Source organism: Sylvia atricapilla, chromosome 2, assembly GCF_009819655.1.
Source record: "Sylvia atricapilla isolate bSylAtr1 chromosome 2, bSylAtr1.pri, whole genome shotgun sequence".
Taxonomy (NCBI): Eukaryota; Metazoa; Chordata; class Aves; order Passeriformes; family Sylviidae; genus Sylvia; species Sylvia atricapilla.
The window spans coordinates 46,318,345-46,340,138 of NC_089141.1; the positions used below are offsets into that span (position 1 = coordinate 46,318,345).

Genomic DNA, 21,794 nt, shown 5'->3' on the forward strand with positions numbered 1-21,794 from the left:
TTTTTATAAATATTTGTAAATAATTTCAGAAAAAGGAGCACCTACAAGAGGCACAAACTCCTAGTGACACATACAAGAGAGTCTTACTTTTCTGAGGGTGAGGAGCCCCTGAAATGAGCTACAGCCAGATGGTAAAAAGAGTGGTGACAGATACTGAGAGAGAGTGGTTCAAAGACATCTAGGAGCCAGTGGGATTCTGGTCATGGTTCTCTTTGAACATGCAGCCTACAATATGTTCTCAGCCATAATTTTCTTATGTCTACTGGCAAACAATGGTAGGGGAAGAGTGGCTGCAGCTGGGACTTTCCAAAGTAACTGCAAGTCTTCAAAGGAATGTTCTTCTTTTCTGTATTTTTTTATTTTCAGAAGCAGATGAGTGGGATTCCTTGGGGCTCATACTGAAGAGATGATAAAAGTGAGGCTGAAGGCCTTTAGCCCCAGCAGAACACTGCACTGCAAAGTCAGCAGTGCTGCTCCTCAGAGAGCACAGAATCGGAAAAAATTCAGAGCCTTTTATGTAGCAGCCCCCAGACAACTCGCCAGGTGCTTCAAAGGCAGGCAGAGTCTCCCCTGGTTTAGACAGAATGCCAAAGTAGAGGAGTAGGAGGGAAGAGGTACAATACAAGAAAGGATGTGGTCACCTGGAAACTGCTCACCCACTGCACATCTGGTGTTTATGTACAGGCTTTTACTGAAAAATAAGAGGTGGTGTCATGGAAAGGCAGATGCTACTTATTCACCTGCTGCAGATAATAGTGGGAGGCATTATTTCATGAGGGACTAACAGATGGACCATCTGATGAATAATCTTTCTGATTTTCCTAGAATTTGATTCCTTGAAGTAAATGAAAGCCTTTATTTTCCTCCCAGATCATGAGAAATAAGCATTCTCCTAGGTCTTTAATTTAATTTCTTCTTTGAATGCTATCTGAACTCTGAAATCCAGCACTATGTGCAGCAAGGTGAAACTCCCCCACCTCTGCTCCTGGGGAACTAGATGCTGCCCTAGTGATATCCATGGAAGCAGCAAACATTTGCTTTTTGGGGGCATATTATAGATGCATGTGTTGCTGTATCCCGCTGTCTCTTTCCAATCTCCATCTATAAGTGAAAAGCAGAGAGATAATGTCTCTTAAGTTAAACGTTGACCTTATCTCAGCAAATCCTGGGTGTATTGATACTGCTGTTGTGGGCAGGCTGCCAGGTACTCACCCTGCTGCTGTCTCACTATCTCACCTCCTGTACAGGACAGGAAAGAAAATAAAATTAATAAGACCACAGGTAGAGATAAAGACATGGAGATCCTTACCAACTGCTGTCACAGGCAAAAAAAAAAAAATACTTGGAAAAATTATTTAATATATTAACAAATAAATAGAGTTGAAAGGTGTGAAAAAAAGACAAAACAAAAAACTGAAATAGCTTTCCCCCACCACTTTTTTCCAGTCTCAGTTTCACTTCTCTTTTCCCAATTCCTCTACCTCTTCCATCCCATATCCCCACTGAGCAGCACAGTGGGAGGAGAACGGGGGTTGCAGTCGGTCCATTACAGTCCCTCTCTGCCATTTCTTCCATCTCACACTTCTTCCTGCTCCTGCATGGGTCTTTACCCAGGGCTGCTGTCCCTCAGGGTAAACCTGCTCCAGTGTGGTTCTCATGTCCAGGCCCACAGCTTCTTCCAGGGCTCTGCTCTCCTGAGGGCTCTCCATGGATCCAGCTTCCTTTGGCCTATGTCCACCTGTGCCAGTGTGGGGTTCTCCACACACTGCAGTGTGAGTGTCTGCTCCACCGCAGTCCTCTCCACCAGCTGCAGGGAAATACCTGCTTCCCCCTTCTTCTCCAGGCTCTGTAGGGAACACCTGCTCCCTCTCAGCCTCACACTCCTTCCCTCACTCCTCACTGGAGGGCAGTGAATGAGTGTTGAAATTGAGAATAAGAACACTTAAAGAACCATTAAAGAACACTTGAACTCCATTTCTCTGCAAATAATAAGAGTAATTTGCTCTTCAAGGTTAGTGCTTCTGCAGTGGCAACTTATAAAAAAATAGCTGAAGAAAGAAAAAAAATCTGCAAGTGGTGTTACCAAACCGACTGGATAAGCACATATATATAGATATGAGAGCACTTCAGGAATAGCTTCAGGAGTGTGGTGCAGACAGCCTGAGTGGACAGCACCAAGCTGCAGCATTCCCCTGGCACCTGGCAGAAGAGATGCCCTCGTGCACAGCTGCCGAGGACACGGGGCTAGGTTGGGTCAGATTTTCTGCTGTTGTGACTTTATGGAGGTCAGCAGTGTTTTGTCGCAGTTAATTCAGCACATAAACTTAAATGTTTGTTACACAGGTGAAAAATCTATGTAGTTTGGATATTCAACACCAACCTGATGTGCTGAGGGATTTGTTCTGTGCAGAGCTGTGTAAAGATGACAAATGTTTCAGGTCTTTCTGTTCCTGTGCAGAGTACACTGCATAGTTTTGAGGTTTTACTGTGGCTTAGGAAAGGTCAAATATATTTGTAGAAGTCCATTTGTAATGCAGATACACATTTTAAATTAAGACTCATATGCAAGCAGCCTCAAAGACATAGCAAAACTTAAAGCTGTTTTCACAGAGTCAAAAGTTATAATCTTCCTTTATCAGAAAGAGGATTTCCTTTTCCAACCTGCTTTTTTTTTTTTTTTTTTTTTTTTTTTCTAGTAGATTTTCAGTAAAAAAGACAAAAATGAAATCTCTTCTTTACTTGCACACTTTCAAGAAGCCTATGTCTTAAAAATACTGGAGACTTGGACATGCCAATAATTAAGATAATGCTGTCATTTTCCTGCAGGCAGTACCTAACCAATATTATATTGTATCTTTGTAAAACAATTGAAATAAAAATTGTAGGCCTTTTCTGACATCCTTTGTATTTCTTGTATTATCTCCATTCGTTTTTTCAAACAAAATGTTCATTCTTCTGCAAATGTTCAACTCCAGATCTGCTGTAATCTTTTGCTCCTCTTAGGCCTCATAGACAGATAGGTAAAAACAACACTCCTTTCTCAAATGTTAAGAAAATATTATTTTCCTTATGTCTACAAGGAATCTAGGCTGTCATTATTCTTTAAATGGTAAAAGCAGGAGGAAACCAAACCCATTAAAAAGTTTGAAAGAGGTCAATATAAGGTGGAAAACTTGGCAGCCTAATATTTGTTATGAGAACATGACTGAAGTGGATGTGAGAGTTAAGGCAGAATTTTTTCTTTGTTTTTTTTTAATCTTATAATTGAAATGTCTGAGTGTGATCTGAGGGACTCTTTGTGGGAAATCTCCACCTGCGCAGGGGAATTTGAAACTTTGCACCACTGAGCCCTGCTATTCCCCTTTATTTCAAACACCAGCAGCTTCCAAGTGACAGAGTGAATGCATGGTGTGGCTCCTTTAGCAGCTACAAAACCATAAACTGCTTTTCCACCCAGATGTTTAGGAATTCCTTGGTTTCTTTACGAGCATTGTAGACACGTACCTTTATAGAAGAGGAGGTTCTTAATTTCCTGTTGGAATCAGACTATAACAGCTGAAAAGACTCAGTACTGAAGTTGTTGGGAGCTCTTTATTTCTACCTCAGGGTTTATACTGGAGAAAGTCTGTGTAACTCAGCCCAAGCTGCAATGAGAACGTGTCACTGTAGACTATAACTGCTGATAGAAGTTTGGTCTGTATGCCACAGTTCACATACATTTTTAATGGACTTATAATTAGTGCAATTCTGGTCTCCTGCAGGTTCCAGCTGTGGAAATGAAGAGCAAACCACCCCTAGGGCACCTGCACCTCCTAAGGATGTTCCCAAGGGGAGCAGCAAAAGCACGACTCAGGCATCGAGCAGCACAGCGACTCCACGCAGGAGCTTACTGCCAGCACCAAAAACTGCCACAGCCCCTGCTGGTAAGTGCTCCAAACTTGAAACACCACCTGCATCAAGCCAAGAAATGCTTGCTGTGAGGCTCTTTTACTGCCTGCTTTTAATTAATTTTCATTTGGCCTATTGCTGGTGTGCTGATTTGAACTCTGTGCACTGCAGACTCTTTCAAACACAGTCAACAACACAGCTATCATCTCATTTTGTGAGTTATGTGTAGAATGGAAGGCATTTACTGTCCCTAACTACACATGCCAGAGATTTTGTGTATATATTGTTGGTTCTCAACAAGCAGCTTCTTCAAAACATTGCATAGCTTTAGAGACCAAAGCATTCAACTGAGCACGTAACTCATTGCTAGGTGTGTTTGCAGTGATGAGAATATTGGCTTCTAGGTTTAAGTAATCTTTGGGTTTTTTTCACTCAGAGAGGCAGAAGGAGGCAAGCAAACAAAGAGAAAAAAAAAACAAAAACAAAAAACTCTAGTCGTGTTTCCAAATTGTTTCTTGCCTAAACTCTCCTTCTGCTCTATTCAGTTATGTCTCAAATGACCAGTTCCATCAAGTTCAGACTAGATCTAACAGTTTAGATTCCAAAATAAATGATTTTATCCAGGCTGGCTAAAATTACTTACTCAACTGAGTTTCATCTCTAGGTAAGTTCCATTGGGTTTGGTAACACATTGCAAATGGAGCTGGGAAGGGAAAATCAGTGCAAAATATGAGACAAAGACACTATGAATTGCTAGTTCTTGTCACCTGGTTTCAAGACAGATGAACCTGTTGTAGTGGTTTGACCTTGGCTGGACATCAGGTACCCACCAAACCAACAGGACAGAGGGAGATAAATACAATAAAAGGCTCATGGGTCAAGATAAGGATGAAGAGATAACTCAGTAATTGCCATGTCATAAACTTGCCTATTTTATTCTGGAAGGAAACTAAAGATGGAAGTAAGGTTACCTGCCTGTGTTATGCAAACTGTCAGACACAGTTCCTGAACAGGGGCAGCTGACAAGTTTAGGAAGTTGTTATTATAGATAACAGACAGAAACAAAAGAAACTATGTTAGTCCTATGTTCTGGTTTAATTTTTTATGAGCCAAGCTAGCAGCATGTATCTGTGGCCAATTCACTTTTTTCTTTTTTTTTAAATTAAAGCAGTGTCATGGTTCCTCAAAATTTTGATAGGAACTAAGGTTGAAATAAATCAAAGGAATTATGACGACAGTGTTTTTTAGCAGCCCTAATCTTGGCTGTCTTGCAATAGCATATGAACACCGGGTGTAGATCCCAATGGGATAGAGACACCTACAGCATGTAAACTTTTCTTTTTGGGTATCCTTTGGACAATGATTTCTATAAGGTTGATATTGCATATATATTTAGCATCTGACCAACCTCCTGTGCAAAACACTGCAGTTACTAAACTGAAGTGCTTAGAGCACTCCACAGTTAAAGCTGAGGAGCACAGGCACTATGTGTATTGCATACAGCATATTTTATGAAAGGAAAAAGGGAAGCATTTCACAAAGAGAATGGCTGTAATTTAAATATAAATAATATTTCTGAAAGACTGCAATATCAGACTGCAATATCAGACTGCAATAAAAATTGCATTTGTATTTCAGAGACATACATAATGTTATCTATGTATGAATAGTAAATTAATTCACAACTGAAAATATCTACCTATATTAATGAATCAAAAATAGCCATCAAACATCACATGAAAGCTTTCATGTATGAGATGTTATTTGAGAAGACCACATGAACTGTAAATTTTCACTTTAAAAAAAGACACAACTGCTCAGGAGAGATTATATTCTTGATATTTCACTAAAAGGGCTTGAGAAATAAATGAGACTGCAGGGAATAAAAAAATATTTAAATAATGAAAACAGACTTCTTTAGATTCTGCTGTGCAGCAAATGATGCTGTTCTTCAGATGATCAAAACAGAATTCTGGCATGGGACAATAGAAGTGAAAGATCATTGTCATGCAAAGTGTTTTGCAGACATGAACTGATGGTCTCTCTCTCGACTGGTCTGTGAAGAGTGCACTCAATTAGATTTCAGTGTATTGCACAGCCCTTTTTATATTTACATGTCTGTCAACTTATAAAAAAGGGAAAAGAAAGCAAGTACTTGACTAGAAAAAGAGAGCTCTTTTAATTTCACTTATATATATTAGCTACTTTGGGAAGTACAGTGATAACCTTACCAAAACTTACCATTTCTATATTGCTTCATATTTTGTTTAACAGTAGGTGAAAGACGCTCCCCATCAGGAACTTTGCAACTATAATCTAGCTCTGAAATTCATATAAACTTCCTCTTTCCACGGATGAAAGATTGTTTAAAATATATAATACTTGAACCATACTTTTATGGATTTTCTGGCTTAAATATCCCTTTAAAAGGGGGGATATCTGCCGAAGGCAAAGTTAGTAAGGCAGAGACTTAGTTCTGTCCACCAGGCTGGATCTGCCACCCAACAGTCTATGAAATCAGAGACCTGTGGGACTTTATATTTTCTATGTCCTGTTACAGATTTTGAGGGGTGTGTGTGTTATGGGATTCCTATTTCTATTTGGTTATTATTTACTGACTGTTGTCATCCATAAGAAATATCCTAATTTGAGTGCAATGACAGTGTCAATAAGGAATTTATTTGAGCAGCTTGTTCCTACTTGGCCCCCTAAATTAAAGACAATCAAAAGCTCTGTTCAATAAATTCACCTGGTCAATTCCTGTGCTTCTACAAGTACCAGTAAATCATATATAACAGGACAGGCTGTTAAATGCAATCAGTCAAGATGAAAAATAGGAGGCCAGTGTTATCTCAGCTCTCACCAGCAATCTTAGAGTGTAAAATGTGCTTTTTTTGATCAGATTCTGCAAAATCCAGACAGCACAATGTCAGCAGGAGGAAGAGGGATGAGCTGAGGTCACCTGAGGGGGGAAGAGTGAGCCCCAGCACTTCTGCAGGGATGAAGGGATAAGAGTCTGCTATTGCTTTGTTCCCCCTTGCAGACACTTTCCCTTCAAAGCTGAATAGCCGTGTGCAGTGGGTTATATTCACATTGTTCCCGTGCTGAACACAGGGATATGCAGCACTACCTTGCAGGTGCAAGTGGGAGTTCATCTGCAAGTTTTCCTACCTTTCTTCTGGGAACCACTATAAAACATGCCACAGCACAACTGTGTGATGAGGAGACAATAAAATGCCATAGGATCCAGGCAAAATGGCAGAAAGATGAGTAGTTGTTTTAACTCTTCAACTAATGTTGGATGTTCTGAATTACCCTGAGATTTTCTGTTCACTCCAAAGAATGATTTGTTTAATCAGGTTTGTTTTTTCCATTATTTTTTTAAACACCAGCTAAAGAGACTTTTGTTTTTTTAATACAAGAACAAGGCAGCCATTTTCAGGTAAAACGATGAAATAATCATCCTTTTTTTTATCAAATTGATTTTAAATTTGAAACAAACACAAAGGGAAAAGCACAAGCATTAGCAGTTTCTACTTCAAGAAATACATAGTCTTTCTTCCACATCTACTTATCTATTCAGTCTTCCTGTGTCTCATAGATCACAGGAAGTAGAGAGCCTCTAGAGGGAATTAGACTGCTCTCATTCTTACAGAATCCATCATATTTCCAGCTTTGCTCATTTTGTCTCAAACAATGCATGCAGAGACGTGTCATTACTCACCAAGGACATGACTAGTCGTGGGTATCAGGGGGAAAGGCAGAAGAAAGCTCAAAAGGGCTCCCTGTGTCTGTGAGTGACTGAAGATATTTCCTTGGTTTTTTTTGTTTTTTTTTTTTAAACTTGCAGACTGCATTAGTTAACTTGCTAAATACTCCTGAGAACAGCTGGAATCCATCTGAATGCAGTCAATCTCATTGAATTGTTAATGATGTCTACAGTGTGTTAGGATTTGTTTTGGAATAAATACTCAATGTACAATTTGTTAGTGTGCTTTCAGTCTGAAGTATGAAAGCAAACTGAAGCCTATCCCAGTATACTGGCTTTTGAAGACTCAAAAAGGTACACACAAATACAAGTGCTAATTCTGCAGTGTGTGAGAAGGTGTCTTGGATAAGGTGTCTTTTGCTCTGGTTCCTAGGTTAGCATTCAGCACTGCTGGGGGAATGGAGAAGTGGTTTTGTTTGTCTGCTATTTTTCCAAGTGATTTCTGGAATGTCTTGCCTTGTGTTTCTAATTATTTTGCATTTGCTCCTTCTGTTTCATTTGGAGAAGGCTGTGTATGTTGATTAAGAAATGTAAACACCTTTACAGAAGTGTGTGTTTAGAGGCCTTTTTCAAAAGAAAATGTATGCACACTAGTAGGAAAGACAAACAAATATTTATGCTCGTTGTTCTCTTATGGCCTGAAATATTCATTTCTTTACACAAGTGTAGCTTTTAAAAGAGGGAAAATGTTGAGAGATTCCTAACCTTAAATGGAAGGTCGCTTCACATAAAGATTAGTACTTTTTGGCTTTGATTACTGGCTACCAGAAACAAAACTTCTCATTGCATGACCTCTGTCAGTGGTAGGAGTTGGCAAAGCCTTGGAAACTGTTCCAGGGATCCTGGAAGTTAAAGGTAGTTCCTGAGATGCCAGGAGTTTTTTGCTGGGATAATCAGTGCTAAGAGTCCTGATCATGCAGACAGTAGGAATAAGGCTAATGTGCAGGCTAATTGGAATTCCAAAGAGCTAATTGGAATTCCCTATTTCTACTCTGTGGGCAATAACATTAAGAATTAAAGTAAATTTTGTTCCAGATCAGATTTAATATACATTATAAAAGACTAATTTGGAAGAAAATTTAAAAAGTATGCAAGTTCAAGAAATATACACTCATGGTGCTTAATTTCCTTTTTAATTTCATGTATTTTTTATTATTTTATGATTGCACATGTAACACCTTTTGACATTGCAAAATATACATGACAGAATATGATTTGAGGTTTTACATGTGTTCAGGCCTATAATAACAACTGAAAAATGTTTGTCTTTTTTTTCCTGAGTTGCCCTGGAGCACCAGACTTCTTTGTGCATTTTAGTCTTTGAATTACTTTTAGTGCACATCAAGCTAGAAAAGATCAAACTTTATAACCTCCTGCTGCACCATACCCTGTGCTACTGCACATTATGCTAACTACTACAACAGTGCTCTCCCTCAGATTTTTTAAACCTGAAATTCTACATTTCTGTGAAATGACAAATCCTGAGCCCAAACACTTGTAATCTAAAGATTTATTTTCCCTGCGGGAAATCAACATGTTTTCTGAATGTTTCTCTTTGAACCAACTAACAGCTGTTGTTTCAAAAGACAAGAACAAGCCCCATTTTTAGAAAAGCATTCAGCTTCAAGCTCTTATATGAGGTCTAATGCCAGGGATGGCTCTTCCCCTAAAATTTCCCTGTGGGTGATGAGCTTAGCAAAATGATAACAGTTTGTTCCCGCAGACCATCCTTCCTTTTGCCTGCTGTGTGCTTTCTAAATCCCTTTCCTCTAAGGAGGGCCACAGAGAGGCCACCAGGGCCCTTCCACTTACGAAGGAGAAGTTGAATAATTGCTACCTCCCTGTGTCCCTGTCCCTGTCCCCTTCCCAGCGAGGCTCTGCTGGGTGCTGGCTCTTCCCTGGCAGCACAACCCTTCCTCCTTACCCGCTTGCTGCACCACTGCCCCACCAGACCTTAGGAGCTTCTCCTAGTCTTGTAACCTGAACAAGAACCCTCATCTTCCTTGTTATTAGTCCTACTTATTTTTCCTTGCCCAGATATATGTTTGCACCTTCTTTCTGCTGGCCTTCCACTTTCTGGAGCCATTGTCCCCCATGCAGCTGTGCCTGCCAGGCAGCACCCATGCATAGTTCCCACTGATCTCCACAGACCCTCCCTTGCCCTCTGCAAAATTCTGGGCTTCTTTGCTGTTTTCTTCCAACCAAGCTCTAACTGGGGAATCGATTCTTATTTTGTGCTTAAGGTCAAGGGACTGAATGAATTCCCCAGGTGTTCCTCACTGAAAATGTCTCAAAACCAAAAGTAGTTAATTATTTACATTCCTAAGGAGAGCATAAAGAAAGCACACACATATCTCTACTGTTGCTTGTGTTTGGCATCTGGCATAGCAAAATTTATGGAGGAGCTCAGTATATGGCCCATTTGTGCATGATATTTTTATTTTGAAAGCCCTAGAAAAGCCAGAGCCTTATTACTGTGAAAAAGTGATGCTTGACTCTGTTACTATATAAACTATGTCTTATAAAACAAGCCCTGTTTTTGTCTCACAGCTGCCATCTCAGGTTGATCCTTAGTAATGAAAAGGCACCATAAACTTATTTTATGTCCTACTCTGTAGTAAAGCACAGTGTAATAGGGGGCAGGCATGGGCAATTTTTATCTTCAGTCACTTCACTATAAAAGTATTAATCACAAATTTGAATCATAGCCTCAAAGTGTTGTACTTATGAACAGCAGAGAAAATGGAGATGGACAAAAGTAACGGTATGAGCAAGTGTTCAGTCTTTACAAGCCCCTGACAGCTGATGGTGTGATTTGCCTATGAACACTGGAGAGAGACAAAGAGGGTTTTAGAACTTGTCCCATGCTTCCCTCCCACAAATAAATGCACATGCAGGTGCATGTGCTCTTTCCAGAAGCATTCTGCAAGCAAATGCTGAGAGACAGTGCTAGAAATTATGCAACTCAGCTTCTGGTGTGTGGCAAATGCTGCGTCTGCAGCTCTCTGCATGCAAGTCCTGATGCAGACAGAAGTGGAAGGGTGAAAGATGCATCACAAATAAATCTATACACTGCAGCTGTGACTAGGTATGGCTTTGGAGGGAGCAGAAAACTAATAAACCAGTAAGTGACCCTGAAGATTATGATCCCCATATAAAATTACCATTTTTCTCCACTGTTGAAAGAGCCAGGTCACACTCATATTAAGCAAAATGGAAGACAGTGTCAGCTTTTGCACTGCCACTGTCATTAGGCACCACCAAGAAAATCTGATTTTGTTTTCCTGCTTCAGATATTTCAGATTCTGTGGGACCTTTTCCTATAAGATGTCTGTGAACATACTCATAGGAGAGAGGAAAGTTAATAAGGCAAACTTTATTTTCTCTCTATAGCAAGTCATTTGCCTGAAATCTCTCTTTTTTTCCTGTGTATCCAGGGGCTGTGACACAGTCCTTCAGGTTAAAATGCAGCCCTCAACAAACTCTAATGGTTAAAAAAAGAAAGCAAATAGGAAAATACATTACTGTCTCAGGGGGTTGCTTTTTATTGCTCTTTCTTCTTACTGCTTTGATGAATGTTTTCTGCTTGAAATCCTGTGTGTGTGACTGTCACACCATGGTCAAACAAGCAGGGCAGGACCTCATGTTACTGCACTCAGCATGGTCCCCACAGCTATTTTGATGGGAGCTGTGGGTGGGCAGGAGGAGCTGAGCTTGGGTGGCCACTCTGGCTTTCAGAGGAAGTTGTATCTCCCTGGTGCAAGAGGCAGTCGCTGACTGCAGAACTCTGACAGCTGCAAGACCATCCCCAGGCCCTGACCAGAGAGCTCCAGTGGTGGGACAAATAACAACAGATGCTGAGTTGGCCCTCTCAGAAATATTCCATGCCCTGTTTCATCCCACATTGGCCCAGTCTCTTGTAGGTTTGTGCCCTGCAGGTGTTTGCCCACTTCTGTGCCTGACCTACTGCACAGACAGAGACCTACTCTCCTGTGTCCAGGCAACCACATCCAGCACAGCTCTGACATGTCCTGCCTGCTTCTGCTTCCAGCCTCTCTCTTGACTACACAAGACCATCTTGGGAAAGCTGGTCTCTAGAAAAGGCTTCCTTACCTGTGGAAAAGGTGACAGGGCAGGGACTTGCAGGTAATTTCAGTCAGCTTTGCACAGTCCACTTCTCCTGCAGCCCAGAATGAGGTTGCACAGCAAGGTAAAGAGAAGAACACAGCACTGAGAACAGATAGGATGGCTTACCTGTGCAGCTATTCGTGCCTTAATGGCATTTGGCATGGTGTAGATGACTGGAAAGCCAAGGTAATGCGTAAAGCCTTCTTCTGTCCTTCTTTAATGCTGTGCATGTCAGCTCAGCCACATGCACACAGTTGTGGTTGCAGACATGGCAGGTTGGCATCCAACACAGAAGTGCTGTGTAGCATCATTCTGTGCATAGCCCAGGATATGTATTGGTGAAATACATTTTGTCATTTTGATGTGTATCTTTGTGACAGAGTTCTGCACAGTGACAAACAGAATTATAAACCAAATGTCTTTCTACCTTTGATTTTTTTTTTTTCTAAAACAGGTGTGAAGAAAGAAGCACAAAAAGATCAGGATGCTAGCAGACCAGCTGTCTCATCCCCTAAGAAATCAGCAGTAACAGCCACTAAACTGCATTCACCAGGTATTTATGAACCTGAAAGCACTGTTTCAGGAAAGATTTAAACTTGTTGACTTTGCATCTCTTGTTAACACACTCAAATCTCAGACCTACTATTGTTAAGTGAGGATTGATTGTGTCCAAGGTTCATTAAGCTGGCTACAGCAGGCTTTATCATACCAATGCATGAGCTGAATAGAGTTTTGTTCTCTTTGTTATAACCATGCAGTCATCTCTCTTTCAAAACAAAGAGTTGTTGCTATTATTATATGTTTAAGGGCACAGGAACATTTTTTTATCATTACAATTTTCTTACATAAAAAGATGACAGATACATATAGCAAAATAAAAGATACCTCAGGCAATTACCTGGAGTGATGGTGTATTGCTCAGAATCTACTCTTACTTTTATGCAGAGTCACTACATTTCCTGGGCTATTTCTGTGCATAACTGGAAAGGGGATTATGTATAGAAATAACCTCCAAAGTTCTGTTAGGACATTGTCAACAAACATATGGTTGTAATTTATTATTATTATTTCTGAATTATTTCTAAAGAATACCTTTTTTTTATTTACTAAAATGAAGAGAACTTGTCCCTATTTATGTCTACTGAATGTACATTAACAAATGGATAAGGTGCCTAAAGGCTTTTGTGAGGCTGGCCTTTGGTTGATCTAAATGCTTCTGAAATCAGTGTGGTCTCACTGATTTCAAGTTTATCTTCTGTTGCCCCATTTTTCAGACTCTGCTTGAATACTTAATATGTCATTTTTACAGCTATGTGATACTTAAGTTATAACTGGGGAGGAAAGAATCCCATGTTGCTTCATTTGGTGGCAAGATATAAAGCATGTTGAACAGCTCTCCAGGTCCCATAACTTGCACCACGAGTTTCTTCCATTATTATTAAACTCAGTCCCTATTCTTCTTTGCAGCCAACAAAATCAAGAAAATAGAAGGTTAAATTTAATTTTCCCATGCACCAACAGGACACAAAATTCTTCTCCTTACAAAGATACTAGAGTAAAAAGATGAACTTAACACTGTCCTCTGAGTCATATAATTTACAGGCTATTTTGCACCTGGTGAGATCACAGAGAGATCCGAAGAATTTTGTTGCAGAGAGTGCCAGACCAGAAGCTCACCAGTGTTTATAACAGTGGGAGTCCAGTTTAAGCATCAGCACTGATTGTGGCTGTAGCAGCGTGTTACAGCACAGCTGATTTGCTTCCACTAGGATTACAAAGCAAAATAGAGCACTGGAATATTTGCACAGTGTATTTGTATTGTCTCAAGGAGGTTTGCATTTCCACGGGTGACTTAAAAACTTCCAAGGCCTAAAGTTTTGGCGTGTCCAATTCATGAGGCCTCAAAGGTTCCTGCATTCTCGTGGGAGGTTGAGTAACTGACCTCCATCCATCAGACTGATGGAGAATTTGTTCAGCTTCCTTGTCTGCAATCAAGCCAGTGTAAATTTTTTTATCACTCTAAGGGTCAAGTAGGAAAATAAACCTCATCTTCATTTATTGCTTTTAGAGTAGCCTTTGGCATTTTTTGAAATAACTACAGCAGTAACAAAGCAATAATTACATTTTTTTCACCTACTTAACAATTTCAAAAAATAGTCAAAGCAGCCTTAGAAGAAGACACACGGTGTTGCTGATGCTAAGGGGCAGTCATTGACTTTCCTCCATCAGAATCACAAACTCCTGCATCATTTACACTTTTTGATGAGAGAAAATGTGTCTCACAGGTAATTCCACCACAGCTATATCTGGCCATGATACAGGTTCTAAAATTTCTGAGTGCTGTTTCTAGGCTGTATTTGCCTGTTACTGGCCTTCTCACATTCAGTCCCTTTAATCAGTGCTGGTTTTTGACTGTCATACACAAATTTCTTGAGCTTTGAATCCAAAGATTTGCAAGAGAGTTTTTGAGGTGCCGAGTCTTGCAGGGATCTCAGTTTTATCCTTTGATGCAATAATATCCCTTAGATCTGTATATAGGAACAGGCGCCCATATACGCAAGTGCTCTCCTTCCACTCCATTTTAGAATGGTGCCAACTGTTTTTGGCATCTGTCACTCTACAGAATGCTTGATATCAATTGCCTCCAAGTAATTTGCTCACTTTCCTTACCACAATGTTGGAAATTGGACAGTTAATAGGTGAATAAATTGCATTTCCCATCTAAATCTTCATGGACAGTGTTAATTGTGAGTACATACTTGTTATGTCTCCTTAGTTCAAACACTCACGTAGATAAAAAAGACTTTGGGGTTTTGAAGCAGACCAAAGGGGTACAGTGATTTCAGCATACACTGGGTCTGTCCCTCTGGTCCCATCATCAGCAAAAAGGACATTGAGGATCAGGGCCAGCATCATTAATATACACCCTGTTTTGTGCAGAGCAATAGAAGAGAGACATCAATGGCAGAACAGGCTTAGTAAGCTGCCTTTCAGACCCAAATGAACCAAGAAATTCAGATTTATCCCTGAGGAGAATAGCACCATTTAATTTACAAGGACAGATTATAATACTGAAAAGGACAACACAGAAATGTGCACTTCAAATCTTCCAGTGAACAGGAAAGCTAGAAAGATATAAGACTAAGCAACCTGATGCATTTCTGTTTTAATTAAAACTGAAATTATTTCAAAGGCTTTCTCCTACACTTCTCCCTAAGCCTTCTGTTGTAACATCACCATCTTGCTTAAACCACCCAAAATTTTTATACCAAAAATACAGATATTTATGGCTGTTGCTTTTATGAATTTCTTGTTTTGTGGTATTACCTACTGAACAGTTAAGAGCCCCTTGACATGAATGGAAGACTCTGTATTTTCTTATTACTGCACAAAAAGGTTGACAGGCTCTAAGTGATATAAAAATGGATAAGAGGGCAATAGCTATGCTGCTTGAACTCTGTTAATGACAAAAACTCCTTGTGCTGTATTACTTAGGTCTTCCAACAGCATGGCATTAGTCTTGATGCTGCAGAACACGGTATTCTTCATCGCAAATGAAAGTCATGGACACAAAGAGTTTCAAAGGGGTTAAGGGGATTTTTTGCACTCGTGGCTCTTTGTAGTTGCACCATGAGATGCTTGGAGACATGAGGGAGCACCTCTGCTGGAGCTGGCTCCCTGTAAGCTTAGCCTGGAGCCAGGATGTAGCTGGGTAAGATAGAAGATATGCCCCCAACAGCTCCACACAAGCTGGGAATCTGAAAAAGTAGGAGTATGCTCCTGAGGAGGCCACACTGTTCCCCTGGCTCATCTAGTAAAACTGCACTTAGGGTCTATTTGCACACCCAGACCACAGCCTTGAAGATCTAATAGATCTAAAGCACATCTGACAAAATTACCTCTGGAATTTGTAATGCTCTACTTTACAAATTGGCTCAGATTCATACCATCAGAGGCATCTCTGTGGAAGGATTCTTTGGCTTTTTAGGAAAGGAATAGGTAGTATTCATGGAAGAAGACTGTACCCTGTTACATAAATTGCTGGAGACTGGTTGTAAACATGGTTTCTCTATTGTTTTTCAAGGACCGTATACTACAAGACTATAAAACTACAAACTGTCCCCTTTTTTCATGTTCTTGCACTCACAACCTTTTCTACTATTACAGAAAAATCTGTATTAGTAAATAATGGACCCACGTCCACCACCTCTAGTAATACATGGGACAAAGGTTTCTGGCTCGTATTTTCTCCCTTTCTTACTGACTTTAGCTTCTAGGGTAAAAGCTGGTGAATAGTGGGAGGATCTGTTGGACACTGGAGGGTCCAGGCCAGTATTCAGAAATGAGCTAGAGAACATCAACTGAGGGGTAGCAAAAGGGTAGCAAAAAAGACTGAGGATAGCAAAAAAAAATCAATAGGCTATGCAAAGGTGATGCCCAGCTGGTCATAAATGTTTTTAGAGGAGAGTTCTCAGAAAGCAAACAAAGTAAAGACAAGAGATTTTCCAAGCAGTGGCTTGAGCAGCCCAATACTACCAGAACACTACCGCTACTTGCTTCATCCTCACAGCTGGGTATATCCACAGAAATGGATTGTTGACTCAAGCAGGATGTGAACTTAGGGAAAAAAGCCTCACTGCCCTGAAATGAGTAAGCTTTAGTTCTGGTGCCACTGGTTTGAACATGACATCGTGTTTTTACTGATACCTTCAACACCAACTACACTAGTGCTTTCACATCTTTGTACAGCATCAGGCTTGCTTCAAAGCAACTTGGAGCACATCAGAGGACCCAGAGTCTGTCTGGGCCTATTTCTGCAGGCAAACCACAAAGTGATTCTGGTGTGATCAGTGATGCCAAGATGAGCAGCCATGCAGAGCCAGTGATGTAACTCTTGTGCACTGTGCAGTACCTGGTGGCACTTCAGTACATATCTGCTAAGTGCTGCCATTTTAGACCCGTTGTAAAGGTGAGAGCGAGGGGAACTCTCAAGGTAGACTGCAGTATTGTAGGTAAAAAGTAATAGTGATATCCCAATAGCAAGCAATCCATACTATGTTTGCATTCAGAGAGGGACAACTCCAGCCCCACACTGTCCTGTGTAGAGGCAAAATGAAATCTGCAAAGGCAAAGGAAAACTGGAACCTCTGTAAAGTCACCAAGCTGGGGGTTCATGTGAACAAAGAAACCATGTGTGGAGTAGAATTGTTATCTACCTGTTTTCCACATCATCAAGAAGATAAGGTGAATCCTGACCTGGAAGTGTCCATTTCTCTCACTGACATTCAAGAGAATCCAGCATCAGATGCAGATCTCTGTTCTTGTAGATGTCTAGCAGAGGTGAGATGATTCCAGTGATTCCTTCCTCCAGCGATCTCAGTTCTCAGTGATACAGTCTCAAGACAGTCCTCAGCTTGTAGAAGACTTTCAGGCTCAGAGCCTGAGGTGAGATGACTGTTAAAAAGCTTTGAGCTTTGGCTTCTAAAATATATACTTCACTTTGCCTTTTTTTTTTTTTTCTTTTTTTTTTTTTTTTCTTTTTTTCTTTTTTTTTTCTTCTTTTTTTTAGGGGGGAAGACTGAAAGTTCTGTGTGAACTTTTTTACAGACCTTTTTTTCTTTTGCAGGGATGAGTCCCAAAGGCCATAGAAACAATAGAAACACATAAAGGTCATGTCTGTACATGTAAACTAAGTGACCTGAATAGTCTTTTCTTCTCTCCTTTGTAGGACACCCCAAGCAAAGGCCAACCACCCCAAAGAATGGGTTCTCCCCCAAACCAGGAGAAGGGCGAGACACTGAAAAGCAGTTCATTCAGAAACTGAAGGAAAAGTGTGATGAGCAGTCCCGGCAATTAATCAATATCCAAGATGAGCTTAAGAGGGCCAACTGTGGCTTTGATGTCTTTGCTGTAACAACACAGTACTTTTTCAGGCAGGTAAGTGTGAAAGGTGCTTCTTACCATTGAAAAGATTCTTTGCCTTTCCACCTGTCACTTGCCCAAATTTATTACATGAAGTCACTGAAAATTTGTTCTTGGGACCAAACCATGTAATTTCTTTACAATGATTATTATGAGAAGGGAATTTAAATTTCGTAGAATTATATTAAAGGAAAACTGCAATGACAAAGGACATCTGGCACCTCTGCTTAGTCACCAAGCTTGGGGATTGGGTGGCCAAATAAATTGTGTATAAAGTGTAGATGTCATCCAACTTGATAAGTTGAATAATTTGATGCTATATATTTGGAAAAAAGCGTTCAGGAACTTGGAAAAGGAAGGATTTTGAATGAGGTGTTTGTCACCTCACGCAGATAAAAAAGACTTGGGGGTGTTTAGGAGAAAAGGATATGCAGAAACTTTGAAGCCCCAGTCTCTGATTATTGGAGCTGGAATGGAAAGTGTAACCAAGATATTAATGCCTGTGAGCAACCAAAGCTGTGAGATGAAGGAAACTATTTGACTTCCCTCAATAATTATCTACTCTTCCTGTTCACCATGAATTGGGCAGGGTGTCCCTATTACAGGGTTCCCAATTCCTGAAAATGTTAGGATAACATTATCTCAGCATGTAGAAGATTACACACAGCAGGTATAGAGAACATAAAGAAAATGTTACTGGTAATTAGAGAACCTTCTTTATTCACTCAAGTCAAAATGAATAAATTTTAAGACAACCAAAATAACCATGAAAGACTTGAAGGTACTGCTTGTTTCAAAAGCTGTTTAATGTCTAGGAAATATAGCTGGGCTCTGAGGTCCAGGCCTGGTTCACACCATACTCATGTATTTTATAACATCCCAGGTTAAACTGATGTTCTGGTTACTTTATAAAACAGGCAGACAATCACCAGCAGTAGGACTCAAGGCTCAGATAATAGCCTTGATCGCCTATTTGTCTGCTTTTGGAAGGGACAAGAATAAAATTTTTTGTTAAATGAGAGAAAGAAAAGCAAGGAAAAAAACCCCTAAATTCAGTCTTAAAAATTCTGAAATACTTTCTTTATTTTGGGGGTTTTTATATAAGTGGGAAAGATTACATTTGAATAAATAATCATAGTTGACAGTGTTCCCTAAGTAGGAGCTGATCTTGCCAGGGAAGATCCACTAAAATGAAAAACAGGGAATTTTTTAATGTCCTAAGTATTTTAAATAACTTCCAAGAAGATCTTCACCCTCTATTTTTCTTTAGACTTGACATTTCTATATTTCAGGACTTGTTGGGTATTTCTAAACACTTTTGGGTGGGTTTGGGGTGGGGGGTTTTTGTTGGGTGTTTTTCAGTTTGCTGGTGTTTTGTTTTGGTTTTTGTTTTGTTTTGAGATGGCTCTGAATTATTCTTGTTTAAATCAGAGGGAAATAAAAAAGGGCAGGGCATTGTCAGCTCAGCTTTGTCTGTGCATTGTCCACTGGGGAGAGATTTCTCATCACATGCCTCATTCACAATTTTCTGGAGGAACTCTGGAATCTTGGGCATATCTCCTTCATCTCCTCTGGATATGATTTAAATGAGAACAGCTGCTGCAACTGAGCTTTGAGATGACTGTCCTGCTGTTGGTGTATGTTGGATCTGTCCTGAAAATGCCTCCTAAATGGAACAACTCAGGTGTCGTTATTTAACAGCGTCCTCTCCAAGTCCTGGCCAAGCATTTCTGCACCTCATGTTCCCAGCTCCTCTGTATTTATCAGGCCAGCTGGGGATTGCAGTAATGCTCCTCTGAGTGCCTGGTGGTGACAAATAATACACCTGTAGAATTTAGGCACCTGCAGGCTTGGGCAGGATTAGATGTAGGTTTTTTTCAGATCCATGCAGATGCAGTATTTCCTTTAGGAGTACAGTTGCTTTAGGCTCCATTTTTAGTGCATGGAGGCAGGTGAGAGCTCCATGAAGATTATTTAAAGCACCAAAGACCTGAATTTCTGCTGGAATTACTCACCTGTCTCATCTGAGACTTCCAGGCAGCACTAAGGCTGCTGCACTCTTAAATTCAATGCTTAAGTTGAGAGCCTACGTGCAGTGGGACAATCTGGGACTACTCAAGCAGTTGTGTAACTGGGCAGTCATTTGTCTTGCAACATAGACACAGGCTTACAAGTTTTTGAGTGTCATTCAAAAATACAATCTGTAGACATTTTCTGAGGTGGTATTATTGTCTGAAAGCTTGAGCAAAATTGAGTTGGCTGGCTTTTGAGTTAGGACAGCATGGAAAGAAATAAACCAACTTTTTCACATTGTAAAAATAATAACAGTTGGGTGTATCTGTTTCTGAGAACCCTGCAGGCAAAATGGTTGAGGTCTGAGTGGAACTACACTTTGGCAAAGGAAAAGCATTCATTCAAGAAAAAGGTGCAGCCTTATTCCAGAGAAGTTTGGGTTGATTTGTCCAGCTAGAAGTTCCACTCTTGTTTAGCAGAGGGCCCAATCCTATTTTGTTACTAGGGACCCTCTTTTGGGCTGATAGTCATTTGTGTCCAATGTCTCTCTCTCCTTACATCACAACAAAATATGTTCAAAACATAGATTTTTCTCAGATTTGGACCTAAAATCTGTCGTAAAATGTGCTCCTAGGCAGTGAGGACAGGAGTGAGTCTTGAAAACAGCCCAAGGACCAGTGTTTTGCATGCAATTAGGAGTCTACCCATGCCTGCTGTTCTCTTGTCTTGCTCACATTGTTTCTGTTCTCTTTCCAAAGCTGGGGAAAGCACCAGTGCAAGCTGTCCAATAGACATGTATAGCTGTGTAGAAAGAGAGTGTTGTATGTAATAAAGAGCTTTGGACCCCACCAACAGTTTCTTTGAGCACTTTAAGATTACAAGCCCATTTTCTTGCAATTTTATTGGATTTGTTTTCTGACTGTTTCAGACCACTGCTGAATGGTATCCTGGAATCATCCCTCAGTTGAAAATGTTCTTAATTGGCAAGATTCTTTTAATTGGCATCTAGAAGCAGTATTTAATACAGACCCATTAAATTACACTTAAACCAATTTTCTGTCCTTGGGAAAAGCCTAGGCAATCGAAGCAAGTGATAACTGAGGCAGCAGACATAAAAAATATTAAAGAAGTGGTTCTGACATAAGCATGAAAAGTAATGATTGCAATGCCTGTGCAGAGCATGGCTTTTAATTATTATTTAATTAGCAGATGTATTAGCTTAAGATCCTCATATATGCACATGACTCTTCTTGACTTTTGGAATTGCTTAAAATTAATTCTGAAGAGGAGCAAATTAAGTTTGTCCTTAACGCTGTCAGATGTTCATCTTGCCAACACAGCCCTTGTGCTGTGCTGGTATTCCAAAGTGAACAACAGACTGACAGGACCTGGAGTGATACCAGGAGGACTTTGTAGAGCAAATATTTCCAGAGCCCTGGTCTGGATCACTCCTGACCTGCTCTGGCTTGTTAACCCAGTGACAGTGGCAGTCCTGGCCCAGTTTCAGCCCTGTTCAGCCAGGTGTCCAGCGCTGATCTCTCTTGGAAGTGGTAACAGTGCCATCTAAAGGAGAGTAACCCAAAGTGACAAATGTGGGAGAGAAAATCCGCACATAAAAATGGAGGGGGAAAATATCCACTTTCCTGTCTCTGGCACACTCCTAGAAGTGTTTGTGTTGAGGGCTGCTGTGGCCAAACTGCAGCAAGGTCCTGGAAACTGGGCTGAATGGCTCTCTGCAATCCAGCCTGCCCCAGCAGGCAGAACGTGGAGTCCTAGCTCAGCCTCTGAAATTTCAGAGGAGGACTCTAGAACTATAGTGCATATGAGGAGAAGGGATCCTTTCTGGGCTGCAGACCTCAAGGGTGGGAGCAGCTAAGGGAAAGGGTTATGCTGGAGCAGTCTGTCCCGTACTCTGCTTGGGCCTGGAGAAGTTTCCAGACCTCCAGCATGACCTCTTGGTATGGCTTTCATAACGGGGGAAAAACTCCTCAGGACAGGTCCCAGCATGAGTGCAGCTGGATCAGCTGGGAATGGAGGAACCACAGAGATGCCCTGAACAAGAGTTGGGACCACA

General features: G+C 40.6%; 1 protein-coding gene across 1 annotated transcript in view; it reads left to right on the top strand.

Moving 5' to 3' along the window:
* MTUS2 (microtubule associated scaffold protein 2) overlaps window positions 1-21,794 on the top strand; it is a 161,999-nt gene that overhangs the window by 97,915 nt on the left and 42,290 nt on the right. The window contains exons 4-5 of the mRNA XM_066340362.1: window positions 3,762-3,923; window positions 17,514-17,722. Coding sequence (XP_066196459.1) covers window positions 3,762-3,923; window positions 17,514-17,722 — 371 coding nt within the window. The remainder of the gene's footprint in view (window positions 1-3,761; window positions 3,924-17,513; window positions 17,723-21,794) is intronic.